General features: G+C 40.0%; 1 protein-coding gene and 1 non-coding gene across 2 annotated transcripts; both read left to right on the forward strand.

Moving 5' to 3' along the window:
• Positions 1 to 8,063: 8,063 nt before the first annotated feature.
• On the forward strand, positions 8,064 to 8,170 carry LOC146913230 (small nucleolar RNA R71). Its single transcript, XR_015017182.1, has one exon. It is a non-coding gene; the product is annotated as a small nucleolar RNA R71 (small nucleolar RNA).
• Positions 8,171 to 10,001: 1,831 nt separating this feature from the next.
• On the forward strand, positions 10,002 to 12,008 carry LOC146913231 (uncharacterized). The gene is made up of 2 exons (XM_085720892.1): positions 10,002 to 10,547; positions 11,373 to 12,008. Exons 1-2 carry the CDS (start codon positions 10,002 to 10,004, stop codon positions 12,006 to 12,008), a joined length of 1,182 nt encoding a protein of 393 aa, XP_085577018.1.
• Positions 12,009 to 12,338: the final 330 nt, after the last annotated feature.

The raw sequence follows: 12,338 nt of genomic DNA on the forward strand, positions 1-12,338 counted from the left end.
TTTATTATCATTAATGTTTATGTACCCTACGACATGGCGGCCAAGAAGGTTTTATGGGATCAATTGAAGTTATTTGTTCTTAATAATTTAGATACTTGTCTATGTGTGTGTGGGGACTTTAATTCAGTCCGCAGCGATGATGAAAGGAAAGGCAGGGGTTCGATGTTCAGGCAAGCCGACGCAGATTTGTTCAATATGTTCATTCATGATAGTTTTCTTATGGATTTGCCTATTTGTGGTCGCTTGTTTACTTGGTATAAAGGTGATGGTGTATCAATGAGTAGATTGGATAGATTTTTATTGTCGAACAAATGGTGTGAAAAATGGCCAAACAGCTTTCAGGTAGCTTATCAGCGGGGTCTGTCAGATCACGTTCCTGTGATGTTACATGTCGATGATGCCAACTGGGGACCTCGTCCTCTGCGTATGCTAAAATGTTGGTCTGAATATTCTAGTTACAAAGATTTTGTCCGTGAAAAATGGGGGTCTTTTGTGTGCCATGGCTGGGGCGGTTTTGTTTTACAACAGAAGTTGAAAATGATGAAAGCAAGTCTTAAAGAGTGGCATTATCAACACTGTCAAAATCTGGATGGTAAGATGATGGAGGTTAAAAATAAAATTTCTCGTTTGGATTCAAAAGCAGAGTTGTCTGCATTGTCAGAAGATGAGGTGAAAGTGTTACATGAGTTATCAGTTGAGTTACATTCTATGGCTCGTGTCCAGAATAGCGTTAATTGGCAAAAGTCACGCATGAATTGGCTCCAGGAAGGTGATGCAAACTCTAAATATTTTCATGGTGTTATGTCTAATCGACGACTTCAGAATTCTATTCATTTACTTTCTGTCAATGGAGTTGATGTGAACGGGGTGCACAACATTCGTGATGTTGTTTTTAATCATTTTGCCACTCATTTTAAAGCTTTGGGGGCTGATCGTCCGGGAGTGGAAAACCTTCGGTTTCGTAAATTATCAAGCGTCCAGGCAGGAGATTTAACAAAACCTTTTTCTATTGCGGAGGTGAAGCAGGCAGTCTGGGAATGTGATAGTTTTAAAAGCCCAGGACCTGATGGAATCAATTTAGGATTCATCAAATACTTTTGGGAGTTACTTCATGAAGATTTAATGAGATTTTTGGTGGATTTTCATCGAAATGGGAAACTCACAAAAGATTTAAATTCAACTTTTATAGCTTTAATTCCAAAGGTGAATAGTTCGCAACGCCTTAATGATTTTAGGCCTATTTCTCTGGTTGGGTGTTTGTATAAGGTACTTGCCAAAGTTCTTGCTAATCGCCTTCGTTCGGTTGTGGGGAGTGTGGTGTCAGAGTCCCAATCGACATTTGTCAAAGGCAAACAGATTTTAGATGGTATCTTGATAGCAAACGAAGCGGTTGATAGATGTCTGGCAAGTGCACCAAATACTATCGAAGTAGTAAAAATATCGTTCCCACGAGGACTGTTTTTAACTTCAATTATTCAATTTCGTTATAAAAGTAGGATGTATAAAAGTTTATTTTGTTTTGCCACTAGGCAGTAGATTTGGTTTGATTTTAAGAAATCAAATAAAATAGTAAAGATTTGATTAAGAAAATAGGAGAGAGATGAGATCAGGTCTTCGAATCCTCTATGTTTCCCCTAATTGGTTACTGCACCTATTATTACTAATGATTCTCTAGTTTCACGATAGTTAACAAATTAGCCCTAATCAATCCCTTGAGTTAGGACCCTCTTTTTAAACTACAGCCCCTAATTCCTTAGGTGGTCTAATAATCATCAAAGGTTTAAGCACGTTAACCTAATATCACTAACAAACGATTATCCATTCCTAGACTAACCATGTTTATTAGAACAATTCAATTTAGGTCTAAGTCGAAAGCTATGGTCAGTAGTCATTCGATCTCACAAAATCATGTTTATATTTGATCAGGATATAAAAAGCAGTAAGAACAATTGAATTGAATGAAAACTAGAATATCATTAATAAGTAATAGAGTTTCACAGCAACATATGATCAATTAGGGTTACATAGGTTCATCTCCGACCTAATCTCTAAGAGATTTAGCTACTCATAATTGAGTTTACAAATAGCATAATCAATGAAAGAATTAAAACATACATAAACTGGGTTAGAGATGATGAAATCCTCTCCGCTGCAGCCTTCTGGGTGTTAAAATCGCACTTCCGTTCTCCAAAATCGTAACCCTTGTTCTTCAGATTGAGTGCAGTATTTATAGAAGTCATGGGCCTGACCCATCAAAATCGCGCCGCGCCTTGTTAATTGGCGTGCCGCGATTTCCCTTTTACAGGAAGTGTGTATTTTTGCTTCAAAAATCGCAGCACGGCTTGAAATTGGCGTGGCGCGATTTCCTTCGAACAGACTTCAAATTTTAAGCTTTTTGCACTCCAGAACAGTGTAAATTGCATGAGAACTCTATCAAAATGTCACAATAAGTCCCTAATATTACGTAATGACAGAATGTCATCACAACCCCAAACTTAAACCATTCCTTGTCCTCAAGGAATTTGCTTGTAACAGTGACAAACGACAGTAAAATAACAGTTACCTGACAAAACGATAGTACCCAAAAGTTCATTCTCCTTCTAGCTAAAGATGAGCTAGTTTGACTTGTTCGCATCCACCAATTCACAACTCCTCGCATCAAATTGAAATAGGGTTCTACCAGTCGACATGCAGGTCTACATATTACCATATGCTTGAAAAGTTTCTAAACATCAATCAAAGTCAATATCATTACACACTTTTGAGGTCTTTAGGGTTATAACGGGGCTTAGGTGAAAGGTGGGATATATTTGGATAAGTAGGCTACACAAAATTTGAGTTAGGCATTCCTACGGAAGTTAAAGCACAAAATTCAATCCTTCATTCATTCACCTTGTGGAAATACAATCAATGCAAAGGTACTAGAGAATACTTTTAACATTTAGGGACAATCGAGTTTGAATGTTTTGTCCCTTTTTCATCATTCAATTTCTTTTTTTTTTTGATACACCATTTTTGTGTATATATTGCATGACAATTTCATATTTCTTTCATTTTTTTGTTCTCTTATTCTCTAGTACCCCCACCCCAAACTTAGTTGGTTGCAAATTCCAATAGCAACCCCAAACTTAATCTTTAGCAACATTCTACAATGCCTTAACTCAGAAATTCATTAAGGGACAAGTCCTAAAAGTCTCTAGGCTTGTAATGTAGTTTGTCACCGAACAAAAAGTTCTAATCCTACCGGCTCACAATTGGTTAAGAAAGGATAAATTCAATTAATATCAGGGTAGGCTTCAAAAAGGCTCACAGGACCAAGCACTTTTGCCTCAGTGTGTAATTGACAAAGACCAATCAATAATAGAGAAACAATGCAAGTTCTAGAAATGTAGTCGCATGGAAAACTAATCTAAATATAAGTAAATTGAAAAACAAGATTTGGCAATGAACCTTATGGCTGAGATTTCTGGGAGTATGTGACTACCTAGCAACGCCGTACACTTCGCCTTTGAATCAAGTCACCCCTCCTTTAGAACTTTTGGAATACCGTTTCATCAAACAACTGTTACTAAACTGGAATAGGTCACATGAAACAAAACAAATTCATTAATAATAAACAAGTGCAGGAGCAATTACAATAGGGAAATAAGTTCAATGGACTTCGACATTAAAAAGAAAATAAAAAGAAAATACATCAAAAGAAAAATGACTGAAAAATAAAATACAAAGCAGAAAATGCTAATCCATCAGTAGATCAGCCCATGTCTTGATCATCATCCGAGTGTACAGCCCCCGGTGTCCTCAATCCTTCGAAGATGCCATCCCCTTGATCTTGCTCGGTGGTATTGAAATCATCAGTGATTTCCCTCCTCATGCGCAGACCATACTCTTCTTGATGTGTAAAATATTGCTCCATGCGCTCACGGGAGCCTCCAAACCTCTCATAAGACCCACGAATCGGACCCATATGCAATTGAGCCTCCGCAGCAAACGCAGCTGAGAACCTAGGACGGTTCACCCACAGCTGGTCCGAAGTCTCATTCATCCAATTAGCTTGCACATGCATGAATTCCTCAAGCTTTGGATGAAGAGGAGCATAACCCCCTTGGCTACTACTCCCTCCTTGCTCCATTTGTTGTTGCCTTGCTGCCTCCCTCTCTCTCTCCTTGATGTAGCCTTCATATTTCTTGACAAACCCATCCATGACCGAGTCGGTGATCGGCTTCATATTGCTTGTGTTGAGATCACTATCATAAGCCGGCACCAACTGTTGTTCACACAACCAATTAATTAAGCTTCCATGTCCCAATTGTGTGGTGTTCCCGGTTGCTAGATCATGAAGACTATTGGCCAAGAGGCGGCCAATATCTATAGGGTGCCCCTTGATGATGGCATAGGCAGCAAGCACCCTCTTGAGAGGAATTTCAGAAGTGCAAGATGCACTCTCAAGAGTCTGGACCACATATGATACCCACGCCTTGGGTACCGGCAGCATCTCCGCATAGGTAAGCATCCGGGACTTTTTCCAAGTCGACCCAGGCCTACACATGGTGGTGATGATCTCATCAAAAGTATCCTCCGTAATAGCAAATCTCTCCCTCCTTAATTTTTCAACCCAACACTCCTCCGGTGCTTGAACATTCAGCCATGCGTTGAGAGCATCCGGGCTGAAATCAATGTACTTTCCTCGCACAAAAGATTGAAAGGGTGTATCGGACACCCTTGCATTTGCAAAGAATTCGACGATCACCGTTTTGTTGTTTGCCTCGTCGATCATCTCATTCAATCTCGTCCACCCCCTCCTTCTTAATTCAGACTCAAAGAAAGGATATTTCACAAGCTTTGTGAAATCAAACTTCCTCTCCCCTATGACTTCAAAACTCTTCATAGATTGATGGAACTCTTGGGCTAAGTCATTGATGAAATGGATGGCGTTTTCGGGTGGTTCGGATGCGGCACGAGGGCGTTTGGATTTGCTTGTGGATGGTTTGGGGTTGGTGGCTTTCTTTGAGCGGGTGTTTCTTTGGTTGGAGGCCATTTGTGAGTGAAAGGAAGATGGTGAATGGAAAATTTGTGGAGTTTTGGAAAATTTGTGAATTGTGGAGGTTTAGGTTGATGAATGGATGATGAATTTGTGGTTTGATGATGTTTAGGAAGTGATTAAGATGATGATAATTAAGGAATTTCGTGGTTAGGTTTGTAGGGAAATTTTGACAGAGTAACGGTAGGAAAATGGGAATGGGAAGAATGGTGAAAAAGGCTGGTTTTATAGGCCTGTTTGGTGAAAATCGCGGCACGCCATAATGCAAGGCGCGGCGCGATTTTATGTTGTAACGGCTAGTAACGGCTAGTTTTGCAACGGTTGGGAAATGGGTGGTTGAGTAACGGTCAAATTTTTTAAAAAATCTGGGCAGATACCATTCAAAATCGCGCTGCGGCCAAAGGATAGGCGCGGCGCGATTTCCTTCAATCAGGGAGGCTGCCTTTCTGTTCCTCAAAATCGCAGCACGCCTAAATACACAGAGCGGCGCGATTTTGAGCAAACAGGGAGTGTGTTTTGCTTTCTCAGGCCAAAAATTTTGTTTTCTTGAAAAATGCCTGAGTTCCTTTAAGTTCTGAAAATTTTTGAGGAGAGAATCATGCAAGACATCAGTACCTTGCATGATTTTCTTGGCAAGAGGTATATTTTGAACAAATTTTTAAACTTTCCTGCCTTGTATTAAAAGAAAAGAAAAATATTTTTGTGTTTTTATTTTTGAAAGCAATAAAATCATACCTGAAAAATAAATAGTGGGTTGCCTCCCACTCAGCGCTTCTTTACCGTCACTAGCTTGACTGATGACCATCCCTAAGGATTAGTTGATGTGGCTCCCTCTTCATTGTTTGGGAGTCCTCCTTCACGGTACCGTTTCAGCTTTTGTTCCTTACCCTTGAAAGTTCCTTGTGCACCAGACTTCTTGATGTCTATAGCTTCATCAACAGGCTTGTTTCTTGCCATCCCTTCGTCACAGTACCTCCTAATTCTTTCCAAAGTATCAGAGAGAGTTGAATGCATACACCATCGAAAAGCAGCCGGCCCATTACGCATCCCATAGGGAATCCTTCTATAAGCCAATTTACCACCTGGACCAGTGGTAGTAGTCTTTATTTCATTTTTACCAGTTGTCAATCCCCCATACTTGTTGTCACGGATGTCTCCTGATGATTGTTGGTGCATCTGTTCTTTGCTTACTTCCAGTTGCTTAACACCCTCTATCTTTCCAACATCTTCAATCACTTCTTGTCTGTCTATAGATTCCACACTTTCCACCTCCGTAGATTGAATAGGTTGAGATTCAAGGGATTTATCTTCGACCGTTTCTTCCACAACGTCAATCCGGTAACACTTGGGATTCTCATCTTGGTGCTTCATTGCCTCAAATATATTGAAGACTACCTGCTCCTTATGGAACCTCAACATTAGCTCTCCACGTTCAACATCAATTAAAGCACGACCAGTTGCAAGGAAAGGTCTTCCTAGAATGAGTGGCATGTCTTCATCTTCAGCCATGTCTAGGACCACAAAGTCTGCTGGGAATACCAAGTCATTAACCTTGACTAGCACATCTTCAAGTATACCGAAAGGATAAGAGATTGACCGATCAGCTAAAGTAATGGTCATTCTTGTTGGTTTTGGTTCCCCACACTTAAGTTTCTTCATCATTGAAAGAGGCATCAGATTTATACTTGCTCCCAAGTCACATAAAGCTCTTCCAATGTCTACCGGTCCAATTGAACAAGGGATAGTAAAAGCACCAGGATCCTTCAGCTTAGGTGGCAGCTTCTTTTGAAGAATAGCACTACAATTCTCAGAAAGTGCTATGTTCTCATCATCCTTAGGCTTCCTTCGTTTAGTCAACAAGTCTTTCATGAACTTAGCATACAACGGCATTTGATCAAGAGCTTCACCGAAAGGAATATTTACCTGAAGTTGTGAGAAAAGTTGCATGAACTTCTTGAATTGGCCTTCATCCTTTTCTTTCTTCTTCGAAAGGTGAGGGTATGGAAGCTTCACATATGATGGAATAACCTGTGGTTTGTCTCCATCTTTCAAAATTTGACTCTTCGACTTCCTCAAGATTGAATCTTCATCAATTAACTTCTCACTTTTTTCTCCCTCTATTTTTTTCTTCCTTTCGTTTTCAACTACTCCATGATCATTTTCTTTTTCAACTACACCCTCATCATTCTTTTCAACTACATCATTCTCCTCCACCTCAACTACTTCATCAACCTTCTTTGGAGCTTTTGGAACTAAAGGTGTCAAAACCTTTTTGCTCCTCAGTTCAATAGCATTGCAAGACTCATTCTTAGGGTTATCTTTAGTGTTACCTGAGAATCCGCCTTTGTTTTGTTCAGCCAACTGCTTAGCTAATTGCCCCAGTCGAGTTTCAAGCATTTTCCTAGAAGCTTCATTGTTCTTTCTTTCAGCTTCTTGACTCTTCTTCATCTCTTCAAAGTTGCCTTGAGTCATCTTCATGAAGTTCATCATAGTTTCCTCAAGAGCGGATGGCTTCCTTTGTTGTTGTTGAGGAGGAGTTAGCATCTGAGAGTTCAAAGCATTGTTGTTTGAGTAGCTTAGATTTGGATGCTTATTAATGCCTGAATTGTAGTATTGATTCTGCCTTTGATATCCTCCCATGAAGTTAGCTTCTTCACTTGATCCTTCCGGAACACATTCACCGTTGGGATGTTCTTCACCACATAAGTCACACTTGATTGCAGCTACTTGTTGTTGCTTATGAGCCAAAGTGAAGCCTTGAAACTCCTTAGTTAGAGCTTCGATCTGTTTGTTCATTGCTGCTTGGTTGGCAAGGATAGCAGTTTGTTCACTCACCCCAAACACTCCTCTTTCTTTCTTTTTAGCTTGATCACGATACTCATTGCCAGCCATGTTTTCAATTAAAGCTTGTACTTCATGATCAGTTTTGCTTTTGAGACTACCTCCCGCGGAAGCATCTAAGAACATTCGAGTGTTTGGTGTTACCCCCTCAGTGAAGATTTGGAGGTATTGCTTCTCGGTGAACTCATGATTAGGGCATCTCTTGAGAAGCAAATTGAATCGCTCCCAAGCATCATACAATGATTCACCTTCTCCTTGCTTGAAGTTAGAGATCTCCATCTTCTTGTCCCAATACTTAGACATAGGGAAGTATTTCTCCAAGAACTTCAGCTCTAACTCTTCCCATGTTTGGACAGTCCCGTTTGGAATTGTTAGCAACCAATCTTTTGCTCTTCCCGTCAAGGTGAAAGGAAATAGCCTTAGCTTCTTTTGTGCTTCAGTCACGGTGGCTGGTTGCACACAAAACTCACAGGTTTCAGCAAAACGGCTCAAGTGTTCATGAGGACTCATAGCTTCAGTCCCATCGAATTGCTTGTCCCTCAAACCATTGAGGACAGTTGTCTTGATGTCGAACGCTACGGGGTTAGCTGGTTGAAAAGTGTGGGTCAGTTGACCGCGATGAGTGGCTAACCCGTAGTCTCCAAGCTTAGGTCTTGGTGGTACAACTCCTTCTCCTTCCATCGTTGCAGATTTAGGAGAAGAGATTGTTTCAGATTCACTTGAGAGTTGCTCCGGTACTTGTTCTCGAACACCCGGTGGAACGGATTGAGCTAACCTTTGCGATCGGACAGCTTTCCGAAGTGCTCTAGCAGTCCTTTCAATTTCCGGATCGTATTCTAGGTCGTCTGAGCTCTGTTTACCTCGCATAAACAGCAAAATACCTTAGTAGCACTGCACAACGCAAAGTAATCAAGTGAATATGAAAACAGAAAAATAAAAATTAAAAACAGAAAAGTAAATTGCAAAAACCCTAAATTATAACGTAATTGCCTTGTTGAAATAATTCAACAGTCCCCGGCAACGGCGCCAAAAACTTGATAGATGTCTGGCAAGTGCACCAAATACTATCGAAGTAGTAAAAATATCGTTCCCACGAGGACTGTTTTTAACTTCAATTATTCAATTTCGTTATAAAAGTAGGATGTATAAAAGTTTATTTTGTTTTGCCACTAGGCAGTAGATTTGGTTTGATTTTAAGAAATCAAATAAAATAGTAAAGATTTGATTAAGAAAATAGGAGAGAGATGAGATCAGGTCTTCGAATCCTCTATGTTTCCCCTAATTGGTTACTGCACCTATTATTACTAATGATTCTCTAGTTTCACGATAGTTAACAAATTAGCCCTAATCAATCCCTTGAGTTAGGACCCTCTTTTTAAACTACAGCCCCTAATTCCTTAGGTGGTCTAATAATCATCAAAGGTTTAAGCACGTTAACCTAATATCACTAACAAACGATTATCCATTCCTAGACTAACCATGTTTATTAGAACAATTCAATTTAGGTCTAAGTCGAAAGCTATGGTCAGTAGTCATTCGATCTCACAAAATCATGTTTATATTTGATCAGGATATAAAAAGCAGTAAGAACAATTGAATTGAATGAAAACTAGAATATCATTAATAAGTAATAGAGTTTCACAGCAACATATGATCAATTAGGGTTACATAGGTTCATCTCCGACCTAATCTCTAAGAGATTTAGCTACTCATAATTGAGTTTACAAATAGCATAATCAATGAAAGAATTAAAACATACATAAACTGGGTTAGAGATGATGAAATCCTCTCCGCTGCAGCCTTCTGGGTGTTAAAATCGCACTTCCGTTCTCCAAAATCGTAACCCTTGTTCTTCAGATTGAGTGCAGTATTTATAGAAGTCATGGGCCTGACCCATCAAAATCGCGCCGCGCCTTGTTAATTGGCGTGCCGCGATTTCCCTTTTACAGGAAGTGTGTATTTTTGCTTCAAAAATCGCAGCACGGCTTGAAATTGGCGTGGCGCGATTTCCTTCGAACAGACTTCAAATTTTAAGCTTTTTGCACTCCAGAACAGTGTAAATTGCATGAGAACTCTATCAAAATGTCACAATAAGTCCCTAATATTACGTAATGACAGAATGTCATCAGCGGTTGACGAAGCGAATCGTTTGAAGAAGGAGTTACTTCTGTTTAAAGTAGACTTCAAAAATGCATATGATTCTATTGATTTCAAGTACCTGGATTCGGTGATGGCAGCCATGAATTTTCCTAGACTATGGCGGAAGTGGATCTTTGAATGTGTGGGAACAGCAACGACATCGGTTTTAGTGAACGGGTGTCCAACAGAAGAGTTTCCTATTGATAGGGGACTTCGTCAAGGAGATCCTTTGTCACCATTTCTATTCTTGTTGGCCGCAAAGGGGTTTAATGTTGTAATGAATGCGATGGTCGATGCATATTTGTTCAGTGGGTATGGTGTGAGACGTTTGAGTGAGGTCAGGTTGACTCACCTTCAGTTTGCGGACGACACTCTATTATTAGGTGAAAAGAGTTGGTTGAACGTCCGTACTATGCGAGCGGTGCTGCTTTTGTTTGAAGAGATTTCAGGTCTAAAGGTTAATTTTAACAAAAGCATGTTGACTGGTGTAAATATTTCGGAATCTTGGTTATCGGAAGCTACTCTGGTAATGAATTGTCGTAGGGGAACCATCCCTTTTGTCTATTTGGGGCTGCCTATTGGGGGTGATCCTCGAAAACTTTGTTTTTGGAAACCTGTTGTCGATCACATTGTCTCTCGCCTGTCGTCGTGGAACAATAAGTTCTTTCTTTCGGCGGTCGTCTGGTTCTTCTGAAGTCTGTTTTGTCCTCCCTTCCGGTTTACTTTCTTTCCTTTTTCAAAGCCCCTGCAAGTATAATTTCTTCTATTGAATCTATTTTTTAAAAAAAAATTGGGGTGGGGGTGAGGATTTTAGGAAAATTGCTTGGATAGATTGGGAGTCGATTTGTACTCCAAAGGAGGATGGAGGGTTGGGGGTTAGGATGGTAAGTGCTTTTAATCTGTCTTTGTTAGGTAAATGGTGTTGGAGGATGTTGATTGACAAGGAAGGGTTGTGGTATCGAGTGTTGAAAGCCCGTTATAGAGAGGAGGCCGGGGGCGGTTGAAGGAAGGGGGCAGCCATTGTTCCCCTTGGTGGCGTGCGTTGGGGAGGATTCGAGATGGTGTGGGTGAGGGTGTCGGGAGGTGGTTTGATGAGAATATTCGTAGGGTGGTGGGAGATGGAACAAATACTTTATTTTGGTGTGATAATTGGGTAGGGGGAATACTGTTGAGGTTCAAATTTCCCCGCCTTTTTGATTTGGCGATGAATAAGGAGTATACGGTGGAGGAGATGTGGAGGTTAGGATGGATGGTCGGTGGGAGTGGTTGAGCGTGGCATCGCCGTTTGTTGGCTTGGGAGGAGGAGAGTGCGAGGGAGTCTTCTTTGCTTGTTAACACTGTTGTTTTGCAGGATAATGTTTCTGATACTTGGAGGAGGTTGCTAGACCCTGTTCATGGTTATTCTGTGCGAGAAGCTTACCGATTCATTACTAGTAATGGCGGTCTAGTGGATAGGAGTTTGGAAGATGATGTATGGCATAAGCTCATTCCGTCAAAGGTGTGTCTATTTGTGTGGCGACTTCTAAGAAACAGACTTCCTACAAAAGACAATCTTCTGCGGCGGCGAGTTCTCCAAGATACTGAAACGGCTTGTGTGTCAGGGTGTGGGGATACAGAAACGACATCACATTTGTTTTTAGGTTGTCACATTCTTGGCTCTCTTTGGTACTTTGTTTGGCACTGGCTGGGTATTTCTTCAGTCTCCTCAGGTAATATTCGACATCATTTCAACCAGTTTACAGGTTTGCCGGGTTTGCCTCGAGTTACTCGTTCATATTTGAGAATTATTTGGTTTGCTACGGTTTGGGCTATCTGGAAGGAAAGGTATAATCGTGTATTTCAAAACATGGTGTCTGATCCTTCTGTTTTAGCTGAAAAAGTTAAATTGCATTCTTTCTTATGGTTGAAATCTAAAAAGGCTAATTTTAGCTTTAGTTATCATGATTGGTGGAAACATCCTCTCCTTTGTATGGGTGTTCACATGTAGTTGCTTTGTTCTTTGGAAAGTGCCTTTTTTCCATCGGCCCCTTGATCTTGTATAGACTGTAAATATTTTGTTTGGTTCATTCTTTGCATGTCTTGTGCAGGGTGAATCAAACCAGTTAGTAATATATATCATTTTTGTTTGTTCAAAAAAAATTAAAGATTTTTTACTGACACATCTCTATTTATTTTAGATATATTTTTTCAATCAACAATAAATATATACTATATGTTGAAAACATAAATTAACTCTTTTAAAAGATAAGTTTGTAAAAAAAGAAAATAGATATCAACAAATTTAATATTACTATCATCTTTCTTAATTCATGTGATT

Source organism: Medicago sativa, chromosome 6, assembly GCF_051527215.1.
Source record: "Medicago sativa cultivar Bolivia chromosome 6, Bolivia_mono, whole genome shotgun sequence".
Classification (NCBI taxonomy): domain Eukaryota; kingdom Viridiplantae; phylum Streptophyta; class Magnoliopsida; order Fabales; family Fabaceae; genus Medicago; species Medicago sativa.